This window comes from Gracilinanus agilis, chromosome 2 (assembly GCF_016433145.1).
Source record: "Gracilinanus agilis isolate LMUSP501 chromosome 2, AgileGrace, whole genome shotgun sequence".
In the NCBI taxonomy this organism is placed as follows: Eukaryota; Metazoa; Chordata; class Mammalia; order Didelphimorphia; family Didelphidae; genus Gracilinanus; species Gracilinanus agilis.
In genome coordinates this window covers 329,031,159-329,055,951 of record NC_058131.1, presented here as the reverse complement: position 1 = coordinate 329,055,951, position 24,793 = coordinate 329,031,159, and the positions used below count along the sequence as shown (strand labels likewise).

General features: G+C 38.5%; 1 protein-coding gene across 1 annotated transcript in view; it reads right to left on the bottom strand.

The window, feature by feature from the left end:
- ASTN2 (astrotactin 2) overlaps positions 1-24,793 on the bottom strand; it is a 970,320-nt gene that overhangs the window by 717,471 nt on the left and 228,056 nt on the right. Inside the window, exon 6 of the mRNA XM_044659771.1 lies at positions 11,993-12,139. Coding sequence (XP_044515706.1) covers positions 11,993-12,139 — 147 coding nt within the window. The remainder of the gene's footprint in view (positions 1-11,992; positions 12,140-24,793) is intronic.

Sequence of the window (24,793 nt, the reverse complement as noted above, 5' to 3'; positions counted from 1 at the left end):
AGAGTGAAAGAAAGAGAAAGAGAGAAAAGAAGGAAGGAAGGAAGAAAATGACTCCCACTACAGTTCACCCCATACTATCTGCATCATTACTTGAAATTCTATCACATATCTACAAAACCTTAAAATTGGAAGCGATCAGAGAATTTCATTCAGGAAGTGGCCTTCAAGATCATCAGACTATAATTTAGAATTAGAAGGGAACTTGGGAGTCATCTAATTAACTCCTTCATTTTAAAGATATTGTGTCACAGAGAAGTAACTTACCCCAAATTATACAGAGATTAAATGACAGAGCTAGGATTTGAAACTATAATCCTCTGACACTTGTGGGGTTCGAGGATCTTTTTATTATAATGCTCTCTGTCACTACTGGGGTTTTGGGAGCCTGGGTAAAGGACTAAGTCCCTATTAAGTTACAAATTGCCATTCATAATTTAGTGTGAGCCTTAGTATATCTAAGAATCCTTAGGAAGCTGATGGAGAGCAGGAAACAAACAAGATCACGTTCAGATCCTAGAGAGGGAATAGGTGACTGGAAAGTGGGTGCCGCAATTGAAGGAAACCATAGAGATGACTGGATGATTAGGGACATATATTACCAATTTTATAATGTTGTAGTGGCAAGCCTGGATACATATGTAAGATTGTGTAGCATGTGTCTTACTGGTATCGCATACTGAAAATCACTGAATTTTAGAACATAGAAGGTTGGAACACAAGAATCATGGAAGTGGAAAGGTCCTTAAGATGTTAAGCCAGAAGAGAATGTAGAAGGCAAAAAGCAGAATGTATTCGAAAGCACAGAATGTTAATACCTGGAGTGGCCTGGACCTGAAAGAGATTCAAAACTTAAGACTGCAGGTGTAAAATGCCCCTGAGTTCAGAGAATATCATTCCCTTGGAGACCAGTGAGTTCAACTTTATCTTTTAACAAATAGGAAAAATGAAGCTGAGAAAAATGAATTAATCTGCCTGGGCCATCCCCAATAATGAGTGGCAAAGCCAAAACTAGAACCCATGTCTCTTGAGGGCAAGTTAATTTCCATTTCCACCCTCTATCCCATACCAAACTCCTCTTCTGTCCTTCCTTCCTCCAGAGGTTTTAAATTCTGACATTTTTAATGGATTTACTATTTCACATTAAGTCTTCAGGAGGCTGTGCCTTTATGCCAGACCATTTTTTCCCTCTCTTCCTTCACTCCAGGTGCCTCTGCAGGCCTGTGTTAACTCTGCATTTTAAATGATGTCTTACAGGAAATGGCCACCCCATGGAGACTTCAGGAAGCAGCATCTCATACACTTTGGGGGACATTACCTCCAAGGTGGCAGCAAGCTCTTTCCCCCTCCCAACATCAACCCACTTTTAAATGTCATTTTAAATAATATTTAAAAGGCTTGAGCCTTCAGGAGTGAGCTGTGTTCTATGATTTGGTGAATTAATTCTGCACAGAGAGCACAGTGACATCTCCCACTAATAATTGCCATTCAAGAAGGCTTTCTAAAGTTCCTAAGGATATATGTTCCATAAAGAGTTATTGGTTTTTTCCTCCTTCCTGCTTTCTTTTTCTTCCTCTCTCCTTTCTCTTTCGTCCTTTTGTCTTTGTCTGTGTCTATCTCTTTCTGTATCTGAAGGTCTATCTCTCTTCCCTCTCCTTTGTACCTCTATATCTCCTATATACCTCCTAGGCTGGTCAGTATATCTCTGTTCTTCCCTTCTATATAGGTGGGTTGCAGAATGAGAACAATAATCACCCACAAGGAAAGGAGGCCAATATAGATTGAAGGATGCCAGAGATGGGAGAGAAGCACACTCATCTGAGGAGTTCACTGGCTCTAGGGAGGCTTACCCTCCCAGGGGCTGGGGGAAGAAGGTAGTTCCTTGGCAGAGGTGAAGGTGGAAATGTGTTGTTACCCTGCAGATCACAGATTGAACAGCTGTACAGACTTGGCTCTAATTGTTCTGAGGGGAGGCTGGGGAGGATAGCCAAACACCAACTCAAACACATGCAGAGCAAGAAGTCAGGGTGATGAGCGGGTTTTAATTATCAGCCCTATCCCTGATCATTCTTGTTTATTTTTCTTCAGCTTTTTGCTCACGCTTCTCATCTGGTCATTTGTTAGAAGCCAAGTCTCCCAGGATTCCCTAAGCCACCTCCTTTAGCATCTCAAAGGTGGGAAAATCTGCAGAAAAAGAGGAGGAGATCGTATAACTCTTTTTTTATTTTTTAACCCTTACCTTCTGTCTTAAAATCAATACTAAGTATTGGTTCCAAGGCAGAAGAGAGGTATGGGCTAGGTAACTGGGGTTAAGTGAGTTGCCCAGAGTTATACAGCTAGAAAGTGTCTAGGGGTCAGATTTGAACCCAGGGCTTCCCATCTCCAGGTCCAGCTCTCTATCCACTGAACCACCCAGCTGCCCCAAGAGTATAACTCTTAACCAAGGAGACCCAGGCTCTAAGCTGGTCTCGTTTGATGAAGTTAGTCTTGGGAGCATGAGGTCTCTGAGAAAGGTATTTTCATCTTCTAAGGGGAACTTACTAAAGAGGCTTTCCTTAGCCTCAGAGACAACAAAGAGTTTAGGATAGAAGGCTAATCTTGGCATCGGGAAGAATATGGTTTAAATTCTGCCTCTGCAAATCATTTAATCTAGCTCAGTTTTCACATCTGTAAAATTGGAAAAACTGTACCTGGCTTCATTATAGGGTGGACAGGAGGCTCAAATGAAAGAATAATTACGAAGTTCTTTGTAAACAGAATACTGTATAAATGTCAGATATTATCGTGTAAATGTCAGATTTTGTTGCACAGAAAGTGCCCTTGGATTCGTATAATTTAGAGAGCAATGCATTTTATAATAGAGGATTTAAGTTCAAATCTCAGCTCCGTTCCTTTATTACCTGTGGAAGATCTATCCTTTGGTTTCTTCACCTATAAAATGAGGATGCTGGCTTCAATAATCAACGAACAAACATGTTTTAATATGCCAGCACCGTGCCAACTACTGGATATCTAAACCTTATGATCCTGAGATTAAATTGCATAATGATATTAGCTAGAATTTATAGAGCTTTAATGTTTGCAAAGTACTTGACATAATGTTGTCTCTTTTTGCCTCTAGGAGCAAATACAAAATGCTCTGAGTTCCAAGCCCTTCATAACCTACTTCCTTCCTATCTTTCCAGTCTTCTTACATCTGACTTTCAGTGCATATTCTTGACATTGGCCTCCTGGAGGTTACTCAGAATAAGTCAGTCTGCATCTAGGCTCTGGGCATTTTCTCTGGCTCACCTCATGCCTGGAATATTTTCCCTCTTCTGATCCAACTATTGACCTCCTTGGCTTTCTTTAAGTCTAAACTAAAATTCCACTTTCTATAGGAATCCATCCCCATTGTTGTTATTGCACAATGTGAAAGACTTCTAGTCTTTGGGTTTTCTTGGCAAAATATTGGAGTGATTTGCCATTTCCTTCTCCAGTTTATTTTACAGATGATGAAATTGAAGCAAATACAGTTAAATGACTTGCTCAGGGAAATATAGTGTCTCAGGTTGGACCTGAACTTATGCCTTCCTGACTCCTGACGCCCATCATTGTATCAACCGTACCACCTAGCTGCCTTAAACCTTCCTCAACTCTTTTTAACCCCAGTGCTTTCCCTCTTTATTTTTTTCTAAGATCTCCTATTTAGCTTGCATTGTATATGTCTGCATGTCTTCTCCCCCCCCCCCATTAGATTGCCCCTTGAGGGAAGGGACTGTATTTTGCCTCTTTTGCATCCCCAGCACTTAGCCCAGTGCCTGGCACATTGGAAATACTTGATAAATGCTATTTAATGATTGGTCTTTTGGTTCTCAAATCATCCTAAGTGCTAATAGGTAGGCACTAACTACTACTATCTCCATTTTAGAGTGAGGAAACAGGCAAACAGAGGTTAGGTGATTTGTATAGCTATTAAGTATCTGAAGCAGGATTTGAACTCAGATTTTCCTTTCTCCAAGCATCATTAAGTTTAGAATGAGCAAAGTTTTGGCAGACCTCACACCAAGGAGTATATAAAAAGCACTGAGGACTCATTTCCCTCACCTACAAAATGGAGGTGCTCATAATTGCCTCACCCATTTCACAGGATTGTTAAGAGATTTTAGTGAGAAAGTATACAAGAGGCTATTTTTAGAAGTATAAAATATAGACGTACATTTTCATTATTAAGCATGATAGGCCAGGCTAGAGACTTCCTAACATGGTGGCACTAGCCCAGCGACATTTTTTTTTCTCATTAATTAGGGCAGCCTGACCCAGACCTATTGAATTTAGAGTCAAGGGTTTGAATCTTACCTACACTACTCTGCAATCCTGGGCAGGTAGCATTGAAGCCTCAGTTTCTTCATCTGTAAATTGAAGGGATAGGGGACTAGATCACTTCTTGGGTTTTTTAAACATAAGGTCATACAGACTTCTATTTTCTCTTTATCTCTTTTATTTTTGGGGGTAGAGAGGAAAATAAGTCTAATTTCTCTGGAATAGCATCAAGCAGTGGAGGGAGCATGTCTATGTCTGAGTCATTGCACCTTCCTGAGCCTCCTTCCACTCCCTGCCACACTCCTCTTCCCATCCCTGAAAGCCAAGATGGCACAGAGCTCACAACAGCAGGATGGAATTATTAACAAGAGGAAATTAAGCTCTCCCACCCCTCACAGTCCTCCACCCCCGGTTCCTGGGAACATATTTCTGGATGCGATCTGCTATCAAAACAGAGAAATTAGTCTCCAATTTTGGACGTCAAACTCAGTTATCCCCTTTTGTTAAGGAGTGAAATTAGTAACAATTCATCCTGGGATGAAGCCAAGCCAGCATCTCAGCATAGAGTGTCATTAAAAATTCCAACCCAACTGGATGTGGAGCCGGCCTTAAATGCTAGAGAATATTCCGCTGGCAGAGCATTTTTCTCTGCTCTTTTTAACCTGGGGATTGGTTGTTATTTAAGGAAGCAATGGCTTGAAGCAGTTTTCCTTCTGCAGTTTAGGGGGCCAGGAGCCCCTAATGAAAAGGTTTTAGGAAAACTGATACCACTTCAGTGATTTCCACCAGCCCCTGGCACCCACTCCTGGGTGTCATTGAACATGTTGCCCATTAAGTAAACGGGGGAGAAGAGGAGGGGAAAAAGTTTTCACAGTTTATAATTATATTTCCAGTTTCATTACTGATCTCATTTTAATTCCAACAGAAACCTTTCCTCCCTTTCTCCCCACACTCTCACGTATGCATAGTCATTAAGTGTGGGTTGGAGTTCATCCTATTTTCCCTGATTTCAGCATATTAATCTAGTTTATTGGTATTTCATTGCCACCTCCCCTTGGGTGTTCTGAATCTCAGTTTAATTTATATTTTCCCCTCTTTCCAGCACTCTGGGACCAAAGTGGTTTCATTTTCACACTGAAGCACAATGTTGCATTCAGTAGGACTCTCATCTTTGGGGAGGTAGGGAGGAGCCTTGGAGTAATGGAGCCAACAACAGAGATCAAAGCTGCTAAATGTTGATTTCTTGGCTCCATCACAGATTGCAAAAGCAGCATGGCATAGTCGATAAAGAGCCAGCTTTGAAGTTAGGGAGACCTGGGTTCAAGTGTATCCGACCAAGCCTATCTGTGTGGTTGTTGTCATTCAGTCCTGTCCATCTCTTGCCTGGTCCTCCTGACCTGAAGGGTTCATCTTCCAGTGCCGTATATTTTAGCATTTTAAATACTGTCCACGAGGTTGTCTTGGCAAAGATTCTGGTATTATTTGCTATTTCTTTCTTCAGTTTTATGCAGGTAGAGGTTAAGTGATTTTCCCAGGGTCACACAGCTAATAAGTGTCTGAGATCAGATTTGAACTATGGTCTTTCTAACTCCAGGCCCAAAGCATTATCTACTATCTGTTCCTCTTCTGAACAACCTAAGTCAAATCTCTTCCCTTCTCAGGGTTGCCACATTACCTCTGAGATTACAAATTAAAGAACAGATACTGATCTACATAGATTAAATGGATTCCTTCAATCAGAATCTCCTCCCAATAAAAGACAAAAGAAAAATAAATCAAGGACAGATTATAGTTCATGAATTTCAAATTAAATTGAGTCTTTTAGATCAACTAGTTTAATATTCTCATTTTATAGATGCAATTGAAGCCCATGACTTTCCTAAGGACACATAGATAATAGGTAGGAGAGGTATGATACAAATTTTGGACTTACTAAAAATCCAGAGATCTTTCCATTATAACATGCTGTGTCTACTTAATATATTCATTTGGAAAAGTCAACAACTTCAACCATTTATTCATTCCAGAAACAAATCTTTATTATTCATTTAACTAACATATATTGAAAAGGGTGGAGTTAGATGGCTCAGTAGACTGAGGGCCAGGCCTAGAGATGGGAGGTCCTAGGTTCAAATTTGGCCTCGGACACTTCCTAGATGTGTGACCCTGAACAAGTCACTTAACCCCCACTGCATAGACCTTACTGCTCTTCTGCCTTGAAGCCAACACAGTATTGATTCTGAGACAGAGAGTAAGGGTTAAAAAAAAATACCATGTATTAAGCCTTCATTCTGCTGCTATTAACTCACCTTGTCACCTTGTGCAAAGCTGAATGTTTTGAACAGCATTACTGTTTCTGATAAGAATTGGATTAAGTAATCCCTGAGGTTCCTTCTAATTCTAAAGAACTTTTTTTCTTGGGGCCTCAGTTGCTCATGTATAAAATAGAAGAGTTGGAACAAAGGGTTTCTAAGGTCCCTTTACATTCCAACATTATACATTCTATGCTCTAATATTCTTTTTTTTAAACTTTTACTTTCCATCTTAAAATCAATGCTTTGTATTGGTTCTAAGGCAGAAGAGTGGTAAGGGCTAGCCAATGTGGGTTAAGTGACTTGCCCAGGGTAACACAGTTAGGAAGTGTTTTAGGCAAGTTTTGAACTCAGAAACCCCAAGTCACCAGGTATGCTCTAACATTCTTTGTTGGGGATCAGTGAATTATAGTCTGAGGACCAAATCTGGGCTATGACCTGTTTTTTTTGTACAGTACAAGAGCTAAGAATGTTTTTTAATATATTTTAAAATGCAAAATTTATTATAACTATAAAAAATTCTTAGACCAAGTTATACAAAAATAAGAATTAGGCTGGATTTTATCCATGGCCCATAGTTTGCTGACCTCTCTTCTATACTGAAAAAAAAAATGACTTCTTTTCTAAATATTCTATGGTTCTGGTAGATTATAACCTCTTTAAGGGCAAGAACTTCATCTGGGTCATTTTTGCATCTGGATGTATAGCATAGTATTTGCTCTTGCTGTTTAATAAATATGAGTTATTTATCTAAATTGAATCCTAAGCCCCAACTATAAGCTCGGCCTTATGTCCATCAGTTGTGGGTTATATGAATAAGAATGAGATACGTTCCCCACTCCAGTGGAGTCTGGTGATAAGACAACTGGCAGAAGAAACCGGTACAGATTGCAGTAATAAAAAGCAGACTAGTGCAAGTTTAGGGGAAAAAAATCACGACAAAGTGTTATGAAATTAAAAAGGTAGGGAAGACCAATGCTGGTATGCTGTGATCAAGAAAGGTTCCTAGGAGGTAGTGTCACTTGAGCTGATTTTGAATACTGCCAAATGATAGGATGCCAGTGAGCAGAGATTAGGGAAGGAGGAATTTCAGGTGCAGTCAATGATGTGAACAGAAGTGTAGATGAGGTGAGTCACCAGGCCATTTCCTAACAATGGATGGCATAGTGGTAACCATAAATCATCAAACATTTTCAGTAAAAATCATAGTGCTTTGCAAGTTCCTACAAGGTAATTGATGGCCACTTTCTTTAAAAATAGATGAAAAAAATTGTAGTGTAAAATTCTTAAAGCTCCACAGCTAAAATCCAAACTCCTTAGCCCTCTAGTCTGGGAAAAGCAGATGGAAGAGAATAACAGAAATTCCATGCTGGAAGAGACTTCAGGGGCCACTGACTTTAAAAGATATCTAGATAGGAATCTCCTCTGTGACTACTCTAACAAAGAGTAATCCAGCTGCTGCTTGACAACCTTCAGAGAGGAAGAATCCACCACCTCCCAAGGCATCTCATTCCATTCCTTTGGACAGCTCTGCTTTTTTGATTATTTTTCCTTGTATCAAACCTCTCTGAAGCTTCTACACATCACCCTGAGTCCTGCCCTGTGGGGCCAAACAGACCAAGTCTATTGAATCCCTCTTTCCCATGATGGCTTTTCAAAGACTTGAAAAGCATTGCTGCCCTCAAGTCTTCTTTTCTCTAAACTTAACATCTGGAGCTCTTTCAAACAGCTCCTGCTATTCACCACCCTGATTATCTTCCCACCCTCTCCGTCCCCCACAAAACACATACCTTGCTGTCAAGTTAGTTAGATGCAATTTGTCAACATTCTTCCTTAAAAAAAGAGAGATGCCTTCAACATTGCATTTCATAATGCCCCTACATGAATCCTACATTCTAGTCAAACTGGAGTTCATTTGCTTTATCATTCCATTCACTCATTCACCCATCACACATTAAATCTAGAGAGTAATAGTAGAGGAGTAGCAGAAAGGGAAGAATCTGAATTAGAGCTACTAAATTAGAGGATTTGAAGCTAGAGGGAACAAAGAAATAATCTGAACATTTCACTTTACAGATGATTTTAGGATCATAGATTTAGAGCTGAAAGGGGACATCAAGTCCAACCTCTTTTATTTTACTTTGAGGAAACTGAAGTATGAAGATATTAGATGACTTTCTCCAGAAGATGATATGGCAAGTATCTGAGTTGGCATTTAAAACCAGGACTTTCTGGTTCCAAATCCAGTGTACCTGTTGTCTCCTGATGAAACTGACCTGGAGAGTAAAGTGACTTGGCCACAATTATACATATATCAAGCAAAATTTGAGAATGAAGGTCTCTGACTCTAAATCTCTGGTACAGAATGTGCTTTAGTGGAATCTTCTTCATCTAAAGTCATAGAGCAAGTTAGAGTGAGGGGAGTGCTTAGGCCTAGGTCTTTCCTCTAAACAAGGTAGCCTTTGTTCAGATGCAAGAACCTTGGGGATAAGAATTGTTTTATTTTTTCAATTTATATATTCAGCACCTAGAACAGTGTCTGGCACTTAGTAGGAACTAAATAAGTGCCTGCTGATTGACTGATTCATTGAAGAGCTAGACTCTAGGGAGGAGGTTTGGGTGGGATGGGGGAGATATAATGGATAATTGTGTACTTATAAAGTCAAATCGATATGGAATCAGTGGTATCTGAGAGACAAGAAGGGAAGGGGTAGAGAGGGAGAGAAAGATGGTCCCCAAATTGGACACTGACTGCTGTTGGTATATATTGTTATTGCCAGCTAGGCTTTAGAAGAGTACTGTGTCTTGCTGACCTTTTCTATGTACTGTGCAGTATGAATCAAATGCAACTTTTTCCTAACATGAGGGCAAATTTCATTTTCTTCCTGCAGACGGAACCTATTATTTAGTCGCTTCCAATTCCTCAGCTCAACAGAACTGGCATTCCTCTCTGATGCTTGAATTTGCCTAGACAGATTCTCTCTTCCCCAAAGCAGAGGAAATCTAAGTTGTTCTTTTGGGGAGTCATGGAGGAGCTAGGAAAGAGAGGTGAAAGAAGAATTCAGATGCCATGCCCACATTTCCAGGAAGGCAGGCACATTTGGGAAAGAAAGCAAGGAAGCATTTATTACACATTTATTATTGGAAAAGGAAGGAAGGAAACATTTAGTATTGGGTGCTTGGCACTATGCTAAATACTTTAAAAACATTATCTCATTTAATCTTCACAAAAGCCCAGGGGGAAAGGTACTATTATTATCTGCATTTTAAAGCTGAAATAACAGGGGCAGACACAGGTTAAGTAACTTGCCTAGACAGGATCTGAACTCAAGTCTTCCTGACTCTAGGTCAAGAACACTATCTATTGGGACACAACATCAGCTAGAGAATCTAAATGGCCACTGATACTCCTTCAAACTCTGGAATGCTATGATTCTCTGAGCTAATTAACAGCAAACTCCTTTCACTTGTTTCATTACCTAAACTTTTGACATTCTGACCCAATGGCCTCTATTTTTGCTCTGTCTTTCTCAAACTCAGACCTGCTTTCTTAGTTTTAGACTCTTGCTTCCTTGCCCTCATGAGTTTTGATGAAACCCATTTTCTAGTTATGTAACAAAACTTCTGTTGTATTGTCATTTCCCAGACAACATGACAGTCCCATATTATTGTAATCATTTATAACTGCAAAAGTTCAATTGGGTGCTTTTGAAGAATCCAGGATTTAGAGTCTGATGACCCAAGGTTGAAGCCTGGTTTTGATTTTTATCAGGAGGCTAAATGACCTTGGGCAAGTCCTTTCTTGTCTCTGGATCTGAAATTCTTCATCTACAAAATGAGAGGACCAGGTAGAGGCTCTTCTCACTTTAAATCCTTATGAGCCTAGGAACTTAAGAGAAGTCAGTATTAAAGCATTTCTTTTCAATAATGCATTGGTGCTAATGGGAGCAAAGCAGCTGATGGGAAGTGAGAGGGGGTGGCATCTGGGATGATACTTTAGAAAGAAACACATTTTAAAAATGTATAAATGTATATTTAGCATAATATACATTTAAAATAAATATTAAAAATGTATTAAAAATATATACATTTTAAAGGAAATACAGTTCTATTCCTCACAAGTGCTTTCAGGAAATCCTAACTAGATTAACAGCTGGGGACCTGCTTCATTGAGCACATAAGCATGATTAGTAATAGCATTCCTTTTTTGGGTTTGCAAACAGAACCTTTCAAATTGCTTTAAAATTATTTATTCACAAGTAATTTAATAATTACCCCTGCAAACCTGTTTCTGGTAGTTATTTCCTTATCAAACCGTTTCTTAATAGACAAAGCAGAATGTAAAATCAAGTCTAAATCATCACTTTCTTCATCTGTCCAAAGAGAGTGTCTAATCTACAAGGTTCTTCCCAGTTCTAACATTTGTGGGTTTTTCAGATCAGACAGATTTAGAGATGGGAAAGATATTAGAGATCAGCTAATCCAAGAGTTCTTTACTTTTTTTTTTTAATGTCCTGGCCCTGTTTGGTAATCTCATGAAACCTATGAACTCCTTCTCTAAGCATTATTTTTAAATGACCAAAAACAAAATTCATAGGATTACAAAGGAAATCAACTATTTTTCTTTACAATATGATCAAAATGTAAAAAACAAACAAACAATAAACCAAGTTTATAGCCATCAAAAATCATAGATCTATTCCAATATCCTCACTAAATAAATGAGGAACCTGCAGCCTCAAGAAATTAAGGGATGGCCAAGAATTTGAACCTAGGCTTTCAAAGTAATATGCCAGAAGAGGCATAAAACAAATCAAACTAGCACTACCACCACCACCACACAAATCCAATGGGTGTGGAGTCAGAAAAACTGAATTCAAGTTTTCTCTGTGACATTTATTATATGCCTATGGGAAAGTCAGACATCTGAGTCTAAATTTCCTCATTTGTACAATGGAAAGAGTACATGCATGATATGATAAGAAAACACTTTACAAATCTTAAAGCATGATGAAAATGTGATCTAATAATATTCAAACTAAGGTCTTTCTAGCTCTGGCATCTTTGTTGTAACATTCCGAAGCTCGAAGGTCACCTCCAGCTCTGACATTCCACATCCTGTGGCCGAACACTCTATCTTTTATAAAGTATTTCCCAGCTCTGATGTTCTCTAATTCTAATCACACATTTTCAATGAATGGCTTTGCATTAAGGAGGTTTTGATGGTTCAGAATCAATTAAGGCAATCCTTTTTTTTTTCTCTGAATTGGAATCTCAAGATTGGGTCACACATAGAGAACACTTAACTACTCTTAGCTGAAAGGTGTTATGGGGGTTGAGGGCACTATGGCTGTCTTAAGTACTCACTGCTTGGCTCTTACCATCTGCGATGAAGTGCTCTGGCACATGGAGCGTCACCTTCACAGTCAAGGGGCAGGACAGCTGATTCCCACACACCATGGCCAGGACACAGGAGCTCACTGCAATCAATGTGAGGGCAGTCTTGTTCACAGGGCTTTTCAGCAGACCTGAAAATTATCAAATAAATTCAATCATATGCAATAACTTACTAAGTCAGGAAAGACAGTGGAAGTATTTTGAGATTTTCAATAGTGAAGGTTTAAATTTAAAGGAAATGGCAGGTCACTAGTTTAAGTCAGAAAATTCAAATTATCATAATATCATTGGATTTCAATTTGGAAAGGACATTAAAGATCAAACCCTCAAATTTTAGAGGAGGAAAATGATGTCTAAAGAAAAGAGACTTAGGTTACAGAGAATAAAAAGAGCCGGAATTCAAACCCAGATCTACTGACTCCAATTCAAAGGCTCTTTCTAATAGCTGATTTCTCAAATATCCTGATGAAATGGGTTGTATTATATAAGAAGCCAAGTATTTATTAAATGCCCCTTTTATATTAAGGCATATGATATCACGAAGGTGATTTTTGTGTTCCAAGGGCTGATAATTCCATCAGGTAGCTGCCAAACAAATCTAGAATTTCATCTGCTTCTGTGTAGAATGAGTCTCTCCTCCCCCCACTGCTGTGTTCTTCTTCCCTTTAGAAAGGCTTTTATCAGGAGTAGAAAGAGATGTTCTGGGTGAATGGGATATTGAACTCCATTAGTGTCTGTGTCAGACACAAATGGATGTCATTCTGCAACATCATGAGATGCATTTGGCTCTGACTTACCTTCTTGAGGGCACTTTCTGCAATCCTGAAAAGCCTATCTAAAGTTTGAAGTTCTGTTTTTCTTTTTAATCTTTGCTCTGTGACATAGTGGCTTCATCTAGACATCTATCTTGGGTTCATGGAACAGAATAAATTCAATAGACTTTTATTAAACACCTACTATATTTGGAGGGCCTTCTGCTATGTGTTGTGTGAAATTTTCAAATGAATAAGGTATGGTCCCTGCCCTCAAGGAGATTAAAAATGGCTTTTGGGTGGGGGGGAGGAGTATATACACATAAAGAAGAGTATAATTAAATCATAATGATTAGTACCATTTATATAGCCCTTACGGTGTGCTATACTGTTACACAGTGTAACTATGTGTTACTGTTCTAAGCCTTTCATAATTATTATCTTGTTTGATCCTCACCTCAACCCTGAAAGCTGGGTGCTATTAATGAAATATTTAAAGTATATGAAGAAGTACAAATTACTGTGAGGTTTCCTCTAATTCTAACTTCTAGGAGAAAGGAGGATTTGAACTTGGCTTTGAAACATGTGTGGAATTTTAACAGTTAGATATGAGCTTTGAGAAACCTTCCAAGTGTAAGGGATAGTTGCAGCTAAGAAAAGAGAGCAGGAAAGCAGGAGAGGACTTGGGGAGTGGGATGAATATTATTTTGGTTATTGAAAAGCAGATTTCTGGCTTTGGGGTACAGTAGAATTGACATAGGACCTGGAAACAGAAACCCTGGTTCCAAATTCCAGCTTTGTCATGAAGAAGCTTTATGACTTTTGGGGAAAAAACTAAATTTCTTAAATGTTGATGTCCTCAGATTTAAAATAAGTTGGAGCAGGTTAGGCAAGATGGTTTCTTAGATAACATACATTCTAAGAATTATGGATTAGAATCTCCATTTTGGGGCAAACTTTAAGATATATATGAAAATATATGTTGAAGGGCAATTTTGAAACATAGTTGTAAGAATTGTCCTGTGTTTTAAAATGGCAAAAAATAATTCCAAGATAAATGCATAGGGGACTTCTATCTGAACTGAGTAAGGAATAAACTCGTCTGCATCCAGACTGAGGACAGCTATCTTCCAGAGAGCCTAGATATGCAGGCTCATGGGATGTTAAAGCATAAAGGCTCACCTATTCAACTCCTTCATTTTGCAAATGAGGAAACTGAGTCCCAGAGATATGAGATGGTTCCACCTACTAACATCCCCATCCTCACTTACAAAAGTTGAGATTTGACTCATTGATTTTAATCCTCATCTCTATACTCCAGATCTTCCAAACTCCCAACCTAGTAGATACAAAGAGGTGGCAAAAGAACAAACACCTAGTTGTATAATCTTCTTCCTCCAGTACAGAAAGCTAAAGGAGGGGTTCATATAATGAAAGGTTTCGTCTCCTCCAATGCCAAGTCTCTTGTACCCACTCTGAATCCAGTCAAACATTTATTAAGTGACTACTATATATGCAAGGCACTGGGCTAAATATGAGAATGCAAAAAACACCCATTATTCCTTGCATAACTGTTTATGAGCTACTTCCCACAGAAATGGAAAGGTAGATGGAGAAAAGAAAGGATGGATTAAAGAAGAGAGAAAAGAGAGATTTTTTTTTGATCAGCAACTTATGCATCACCTGCCTTAAGGAAATCCAATTTCCTATGGTTTATCCCTAAAGAAAAGAAGCAGAAAGATACAAAGAGGTCTAGTATAGTACACACAGTAAAGAGATGCCTAGGGAGCAGCTAATCGGTCCTGTAAAGTTACCAAGGCAACGGCACCTGGCTGTGACCTCACAGTGGGAACAGTAGTAGATGAGCAGACGTTAGGCAAAACCAGCCCACCACAAGTCTTCTTGCCTCAGGGAACAGGCCAGCATGCTCAGTCCTTAGTGGGCACTATGCTGAGGCTTAGAAACAAATACTGCTGATAATCTATGTTTTCCAGGCTTAAGAAGAAGCCCCAGGACACTCTCAGCAGCAACTGGTTAGTTGGTGAATAAACATTCATGAAGCACCTACTAAGTACTCATCATTGTACTAGCCACGGTGGTTTTAGAGAAAGGCAAGAAAAGAAAAGTCTCTTCTCTCAAGGAGCTCATAGTTTAATGGGGGGAGAGAAATTGCAGACAACTATATATAAACAAACTATATAAAAAAAGATAAATCAGAAATCATCAACAGAGGAAAGGTGCCAAAGTCAAGAGGGATTAGGAAAGGCTTTCTATAGGACTGAGAGATTTTTAGCTGAGACTTGAAGAAAAGCCAGAAGATAGAGATGAGAAGGGAGAACATCCTAGGTAGTGAACGTGCCTGCAGTCAGGAGATAGAATGTCTTGTTTGAGGAACAACAAAGAGGCCAGAGTGACTGGACTGCATGTTATATGTGGACATGGAAAGTGTAAGAAGAACAGAAAGTTAGGAGAGGGTCCAGTTATTAAGGACTCTGACTTCTAAACAGAGGATTTTATATTTGATCCTAGAGGTGTCATTTGGTTACTGGAGTGGCCAAAGTAGGGAGGTGACATGTTAAGACTATACTTCAGGAAGGGAATAGAGAGAAACTTATGGATGATAAACCAACCAGCACAGCAAGCTATTACCCACCACCCTAGGTTTTGAGGGCTTACATCAGGGTGGTGAGATGAGAAAAGATGGCATCCATGAGAAAATGAGGATTAGAAATAAATTACTGGGGAGCAGCTAGGTGGCTCAGTGGATTGAGAGCCAGTCCTAGAGATGGGAGATAATGGGTTCAAATCTGAACTCAGACACATCCTAGCTCTCTAATTTGGGGCAAGTCTTTTAACCTCCATTGCCTAGCCTTTACCATTCTTCTGCCTTAGAATCATTACACAGTATTGACTCTAATATGGTTCGGTAAATTTTTTTCCCCTAAGAAACAAATACTGCTGATGCCTGATATATCTCATTGAAATTAAGAACTGTCTCCAAGACCCTCTTAGTAGCAACTGGGAAGACAGAAGAATTCAAGAGTCCTGTCAACAGGCATCTTTTGACAGGGAAGAAGGCAGAATTCAGCCCAAACAGGAGACAAATACCACATGAAAAATCTTAAACTCCAGAGGAAGTAGAAAGGTCTCCTGGTCAAATTCTTCACTGGAGATTTGGTGCAAGAGGACTAGAATCTCAGCTCAGTTCCTTGATAACTGTGAGGCCTCAGGCAAGTCATCTTCTCTGGAAGACATTGCTTTATCAGCTAGAAAATGAAGGGCTTGGACTAGAGGACTTCTGTGGTCTCTTCTAGTTCTAAATCCAGTGACTGTATGATTCTAATTCCTATAGCTGGAGAAAGTGAATATACAAGCCCCCTTTCTCCTTTTCAATTCTCTTTCCCCTCCCCAATTCCTCTCAAAACATTGAAGGAAAGAAAGACTGAAAACACATTGCTTTGGAAATTCAACTAGAAACATTTCCACTTTGTTGATACACACGTTGTCTATAATTTCAGGTTTGATTGATTCTCCTTCTGGAAATGCCAGGTTGGAAGAACAGAATCAATCACATTTCAGTTGAATTGAGAGCAGAATCAATCAAGTTTTACATTGAGAAGAATGAGGTATCTCCACAATGGGCCCCATTCTCATGAGGTTTTTCTTGGTAGAAATTCCCATGTGCTGAACCCCTATTGCTTAAGTTATTGCAGGCAAATAAAAGAAAAAAAATGTGTGTATATCTATTGTGTATTTATATAAATATATATATACATATATAACATGCAGAAACACATACACATACCTATACATAACCAGTCATGAAATGGAAGTCCTAGAAGTGAACTTATAAATCATTTATTATAACTGTATAACTGTATCCCAGAGAAAAGTGACTTGTATAAGGTCACATGAGGAGCAACAGACAAAATCACAATCCAAACTCAGATTGTAAGACTCAAAACCCATTCCACTATATCATGCTTCCTCTCTAGCCTAAATATGACACTGTTAAAGATAATTCTGGGCATGGCTTTGTGACACTGAATTCCATTGAAGAAGCAGTGAAGGAACCCTAGACAAAAGAACCAGGACTACATGGAAGCAATGTGTTCCTTTAATTACACTTGAGAGACTTCAGTTTAGAGGGGATCAGGTGGTATTGTGAAAATAATGCAGTGCTTTCAATGTTTTCTGGCTTTTTCCTAATAAAAACACATGACAAACAAAAAATGTCTATTTAACACCACCATATTCTTCTGGTTATGCCATGTAAACCAAGGGAACATCACAGTTTCCAAAAGAATTCAAATCCTGGTAACCCCTACCTTGCCTTAATCTCTGGTAGCTGTATACTCTTTACCCCTTTAATATCCCCTGCCAGATTTATGATCTTGTTTCATCCTCAGCAAAGGATATGACTTTTGAGTGAGTTTTTAAAGATGAAGGGTAGAGAATTAATGGTGGAAAAAGGAGAGGAGAGACACTTCAACTCCAGATCAATGCTACCACCATCCAAGATGCCTTCTTCATCCTATTTGTAGGTCATCAAAGTTTCTATCAAATCTCCCCTAGAGAACCATAGTCTATACCTTTCCTGTGAGATTATGAAATTGATATACAGTACAGTTCTTAATGTTTGGGACTCTTGCCCTACTTATGTGAGAAATTTCACATGATTAAGGGATATTTATCAAAACTTTATATATTCCACCTAGCACGAGGTCCGCCTAGTTAAGCATTCAATAAATGTTTCTTGAATGAGTAAATAAACAGACCAATGGTTGTTTCAAGAAATAGTTCTTTTTAACTGCCCTGGGTGCCACTGTGATCCAATACACATCTGGTGTCAAGCTTTTGCATCTTTACTTTGTTCATAATGAAATAGCCTATACCCTGTGCATGGGCCTTGCTCCTGGTAGGTAAATTCTAGTGGTAGATACTCAATTAGCTCCACAGCGAGGGCATTTTTGTATTCTTTCCTGAAAAAATATGAAGGCTCACTATGCATATCACAGGAAGCCTCAAAAGTGTCAGGGATACGAAACACAATTGGCTCAAAGGGGCAGAGATAATAAATAGCCAACATCTCTCATGAAAGACTATCAGATGAACTATATTCTTTCTTTGTTTTTGCCTTTATTCTCACTTTCCATGTTCCTATTTCCACTCCAGGTCTCTGATTTCTTCTGAGTACTTAGGTTTCTTATTTGCCCCCCAACATATAAAGGTCTTTCAGTGTGGTACTCTAACCAGGCAAAGGATTTTTCGCTACATTTTCCCATACCTTTTCTGAATTTTTTATCCTATCATAAGATTTTAAAGCTTACAACAAGAAAGGGTCTGGGAGATTATCTCCTCCAACACCTTTAATTTACAAGAAGAAAATGAGGCATACGGTGATTAAGTACCTTGTCCAAGGTAACACAGGGAGTAAGTAGCAGAGAATGGATTTGAGCCCAGGTGTGTTATTTCAAATCTAGTGCTCTTTTAAAAAATTATTTGTTTTTTACATTAAAATACCTAGGCATCGCCAACCCTCCCTCCTCTCTTGATACTAGAAAAGGCATAATTTAACAAAAAAAACTATATATAAAAGTGTATATTATTTATTTCTACTTATGAGTTCTAGTGCTCTTTCTATGGCAGTTGTAACATAGCTGCCCCATACCTCATCTCTCAGTAGAACATTACTTTCACCAAATTACCAAACTTTACAGGTGTTTTCCCCCAAGGTTCCTAGGTCAAACCATGCCTGAATAGAATCCCTTTGCTAATATCTCTGAAAGGCAATCATCTATCTTCTACTTGAAAATTTCAAGTGAAGAAGAATTTCCAGTGTCCTCAGGAATGGAGAGCTCAAATTATTAGAAATGGTTATTATAAATTTTGAGCCAAATCTATTTCTGTGATTTCTACACATTACTACTGGTTCTGCCATCAGGAGTCAAAGAAAACCATTTTAATCCATCTTCTGTAGGACAGCCCTTTGAAAATTGGAAGGTAACTATCATGCCCTTTTATCATTCAATTAAGTTTTCTTCTTCTCCAGGCTGAACCAGCCTCTGATTTTTTTTCTCTCTTTTGGCACATGAACAGTCTCCAGTTCTCTTACCATTCTCATCTTCCTTCCCTAGATATGCTTGCATTGGTCAATTCCTTTCCAAAAATATGGCATCCACAGTGAAAGGTAATATTACGCATAACCAACAAGAGACATACACTATCACTTGCCTTGCCCTGGATTCTTACTCTGGATTATTTCAATGGATATGTAAACTCGTGGATGGGGGTTCTCCTACCAATCCATGCCTTCTTAATCTACAAGCCTCAAGTCCATGTATTCCTATAAATTGTTTATGGGGCTCCAACCCAACTTGTTAGGGGTCTTCCATTATGTAGGCACCAATGGAGCATCTACGCTCACTCTCAGCAATTCCTTCCTCTCAATATCTTAGTCCCACTTTGTGATCCAGCACCTCCTTTGGCAGTCAAACATTTCTTTGATAATGTCTTTTATGTTGCTTCTGGGAACCATACTTTTCTTAATAGGGTTCTAAAATAGGCTTCCTCTTTTGGCTGCATTGTCTTCATGGTTACATCAGATACTATTGCCAGAATACCTAAGACTTTATTAGAATAAACATATCTTTCCCTTGCTTTTAAAGCGGAGGGACATTTTTCTTGTTTTCCAATCCATCGCCTTCTATTCAGACCACTAACAATTCTGCACAAGCACTTTTTCATTGTGTTTAAACATTCATCTGGAGATAAACAGCTTTACTGTTAGACCTCTCAAAAGGTAGGAATAGGAAAAAATAGAAAAAAGAAATGTCTTATGAAGTATCCTTCACTGAAATCTCCAGTGATCTGACTTTCTCCCTTTTATTCTGAGGTTTAATGTTTAAAGGTATTTTTTATATGCTTCTTATGTTATTTTTCTCAATCCTACCATCTAATAAGATAACAATTCTAGGCCTATCCCAAGGGATAGCATAGATCAATCTGATGCAATGTATGCTAATTATTAAAGGCTGGGAGGTGGTAAGACATGATGGAAAAAGCCCTAGGGAGACCTGGGTTCATAACTACCCAACCACTAACCTTGGCAGCCTGGCCTTAGAGGCAAATCCCTTTAGCTCATTTATAAGAAGCAACTAACAGTGTGGTATAATCAAGGATTTACCTTATATGGAGCAAAAAGACTTGGCTTACTTGATTGCTAGCTTTATTACCTTAGGCTAGTCATTTCTCTCCTCTAGACCTTAATTTCTTGACTTGTAAAATGATTGTATTAGACTAGATATTCCTTAGAGGTCTTATTTACCTTTGTAGTTCCATAAAATACAATGAGTTCGTTTCTCAGTATAAGGCACTAAACTTCATCTCATTTTCTTTCCTCATAAGTTTTCTCCTCATGGAAGTCTCTGATAATAAAAATCCCATGATTCAACTAGGTTTCTTTATATATGTTTAGGTTAATAAATAAATACCTAATATCTTCAAACCTAAATAGTCCTGTTTCTTGTTTCACAGGAAAGATTCACAAGGACTTAAAATGACACTTAATTATAACAGAGTGGGTGAGTGGGATGAACACATCTGGAACATTAGAACAGTGAAGGAGAAAAAGAACATTTAGTTCAAATTTTTCATTTAAGAGATAAGGAAGCTAAGTTCCAGACCAGGTTAGGGAACTGACATAAGATCAGACAAGTGGTAAGTAGCAGAAATCAGATTCAAACTCATACATCTTGATCCTTAGACTGGAAATCCAGGGCTCAAATTCTTGAAGTAGTAATAATTCGGAATAATTAAAAATGTCCAAAGAGATAGGAAACAGGTTCTAAGATGAATATTATATGAATACATGGTATTTAGCCAGGAAAAGAAAAAAAGTGAAGGGGATTTGATTAAGCTTTGGGTATATGGAGAGATCCATAGGGAGATTCTGATGAGCTCTTATAGTAAACAAAAAGCTATTTTTCCCCAAGTAAACATTTTAATCATCTTATGCAAAATGAAAACTACAAAAAATGAAAATCCAATGTGCAAATACTAATGGTAAAAAGGAAACAGTTGGGATGGGAAGAGGGTAATGTGACAAAGATGACTGAACCCTGCTTCATTTTGTTTTGCCTTTGTATCCCCAAGTTTCTAGCATGGGGTCTGGCATGGAATAGGTACTTAATGAAGGAATGCCAAATTGAATTGATTGAATCATGGTGGATCATCAACCATAGGAGAATTAGTTGAAGGATCTAGAGATGTTTCACTTGTCTAAGAGGTGACTAAAGAGGGACACGATAGAGGTCTTTAAGTATTTGAAGAGCTATCAAATGGAAGCTGAATTAGATTTTCTCTGTTTGGCTGGATAGGATAGAACATAAAATAACAAGTGGGAGTTAAAAACAATCAAAGTATGATGGTGATGGAAAATTGTTGTGCTATAACAAATGATGAACTACTTGATTTCTATAAAAACTGGGAAGACCTCCCTGAACTGATAGGGAGTGAAATGAGCAGAACCAGGAGAACATTATAAACAGTAAATTAAACATTATGGGATGATCAAATGTTATAGACTGTGTTACTAATACCAATGCAATGATCCAGGACAATCCTGAGGGACTTATGAAAAAGAATGCTATCCACATCGAAAGAAAGAACTGTGGTAGTAGAAATGCAGAATAAAAGCATGTGATTTATCATTTGTTTATATGGGTACATCATTTGGGGTTTTGGTTTTAAAAAATTATTACAAAAATGTATAATATGGAAATAAGCATTGAGTGATAATGCCATGAATAACCCAGTGGAATTGCTTGTCGGCTCTGGGAGGGGGAAGGAAAGAGAGGAGGGAGAGAATATGAATCATGTAACCTTGGAAAAATACTTAAAAATAAAATTTTTTTAAAGAATCGAAGTTAATTAAATAAATTTTTTAAAAGATGCAAAAAATAAAACAAAAGAAGCAAAATTAGATTTGGTATAAGGGAAAACAAAACAAACAAACAAATAAACAAAGAAAATTCTTAATAATTAAAGGTATGTATCCAAATAGAAATGAACTGCCCCTTGAGGTCATTGGTTTCCCCTCCTTGAAAATCTACAGGAAATGGATGAATGACCACCTGTCAAGTGTGTTGCTGAGGCAATTTGTTTTTCAGTCAGGGTTTAGAGTAGGTAGTCATGGAAGTCTCTTTCAAATCTAAAATTCTGTGTTTTGGTGACCTTGTCTCCCCTGGGTCTATTCAGCAACAAGGAATTTTACAAGGGAAGAGAGGACCCCTCCCAAGAGGGAACAGAAGCTGGGGGTTTAAAGCAATATCTCACACACACATATGCACACATATATACACACACAAACACGATGAAGCATCATTACAGCAGAGATGCTGGGGAGATTTCAGCAATGGTTCCCAAAGTAACTGTAACTCAGGCACCAGGCACACCTGCTCTATTTCATGTCTCTGTCTATGCTGTTAAATTTATGGAACAGTGATAATAGTAACGACATTAGTGCATGTTTATTTATAAAATGCTAACACCTGAAGAACTTTGAGTATTTGAGCAGAGCCACTACTAAATTTTACAAGTACGCATTGTGTGTTTAGATGTAGATAGAGGTATAGACAGGGACAGAACAGTCAGTAACAGTAGCTGTGGGAACCATAACAAAGAATTTCTTCTTCCAGTTCCATCTTCAACCAGAGTCCTGCATGAGCAATCTTGTTTGGGAGCTAGTTTATGAGCAGCAAGCAATGGAGGAAATGAAAGCCAGTTGGGAAAACACTGTACCCCAAATCAGCTTTTCCCTAAGGAATGCCCACCCTAGGATGGCTGATAAACTTCCCGAAGATTTGCATGAGGGAGGCTGTATTCGTTTCTCTCTGCTTCCCCATTGGAAACACAAGGTTGACAGTATTTATTTCATTGCCCAGAGAATGTAAATATGCCAGTGAGTGCCAAGGCTTGGAATGGTGTTAATAATTTATTCAACAAATCACATAATGTGCATTTGTGATACATGATTTATAACCTCCCACTAACTTCTGTATTTACCCATCTGACTTCCTCAGACATGTCAAGGGCTCGTGTTTTTGGTTTGGAGACTGAAGCTATTCCTAAATGATATAAGTGCATGGGGAGTCCTGGAAAATCTGCTCAGAAAATAGCACGAGGATTTTTTCTCCCAGATGAGATCAAACTGGTTTTTTTTTTAACCCTTACCTTCATCTTAGAATCAATACTGTGTCCAGAGTTGAGAATGATAACCCAGAGGTGGCGTAACCAGTTAGAGTTAAAGCAAGCCTTTACCCTCTTGGCTTGGACTATACTTCTTTGAGGGTAGTTTAAGATTCAAGGCTTCTGATGCCTCTTCACAGGTCAAGATAGCAAAGCTATATCCCACCTCAGGACTCTGAATGGCATCCAATGAATTGACTATTGTTTTGTATTTAGGCTGGACTAAATGAAATGTCTATTTCCTCCCTTCACTTCCTCCTTTGCAGGAGTGGGAGACTTTGGGTGCAGAACACTGCATATTCTGTTGATTAGCTTTGCTTAATTGCTTTCTTCCATTCTCTTTTATAAATTCTCCCAGGGCAATAGGAAGGGAAAGGATACATTTTGAAATGAAAGTGATGTAAAGCCAAAAATTTTCAATAGAAAGAGTGGGGCATTTAAAAACATAGAACCTGAATCCTAGCTTTGCCTCTTTCTGCATATGTCACTTTGGGTAAGTCCCTTACCTTATCTTGGCCTTAGTCAAGTGAGGAGATTGGACTAGGTGACTTCTAATATTTCTTTCCACTCTAAATTAATAATCCAATTAAATTTTAAAACATACATTGGATTGATTACTTGAAAATCATTATAAATGGGGTACCATCATGATATGGTAGAATGAATTAGATTAGGAGCTAGCAAACCTGGGTCCTGATGCTAGTTTAAAACTAATTAATTGAAGGACCTTGGACAAATCAGTTGGCCTGTATGAACCTCAGTTCCTTCATCTGAAGAATGGGGATAATTGCTCATATTATCACTTACCCTTTCTATTGCCAAAGTATAAATGTTGCTTCACTGAGGCAGCACTTATGAAAGTGTTTTTTAACTGTGAAGTACTATATAAATATGATCTATTCAAAACTGCCAGCCCCTTTCAACATACTGTGTACAGCATCTCAGGAAATTCCATCTTATTATAAACCAAGTCTGTGCCTAGGGAGGGGAATAGAGAAGTTAGCTCTTTGCTTGGACATTATAAAAGACTTAAAGGTCACAGAGCCAAGCTTTCCACACCCAGCACTCTTTCTCATGGATTCCAATTAGCTGCCTCTATGAATGGATACTATCTCTGTGTAGAGTTTGGGAACAGCTGGCAAAATATCTTATTCCCCACTAAAGCTTCAGCACCTGCTGAAAAAGGAGAAGACATTTAAGGTGGCTGCTTTGAGCAGTTGGTGCTGTCAGTACACGAGCCCATTGGCAGGGATGCTCTTGTCTGGAAGGTCATTTCTAATGAATTGTTTTCCACTTCTGACCCCAAGAACTAGCCGATTTAGCATCGTCCCCTCTTTCTTAAATGTGAAAAATGATGTAGTGGGGAAAATGGAGTAAGGTGGGGATAGCAGAGGGATGCTGCTATCTTGGCTTTTTGGTCATTTTTCTAAATCAACAGAATAAAGACAGTCAGGAGATGAGTCTATTAAAAAATACACTTTAATTACCCCATCTTTATCAGCTTGAGGCTTGTAGCATCAGCCATATGTGGGCTCTAAACAAAACAACAATTGCTTTGTAAGCCTCCTCCCCTCCCAGGTGATAACAGCTGAATTGATCATGTTTATTTCATGCTGATGTTATAGGTCAGGGGTAGGCAGCCTGCAGTTGTTGGGAGTTCCACAGCTTTTCTCCACTCCATCTTTCTGTTACCTTTTCCCAGTTACTCATTTTTCTTTCTTTACACTTACAAATCCCTTAGTCAGTCAGCAGTCAGACAATAAACATTTAGGGTCTAAAATGTGC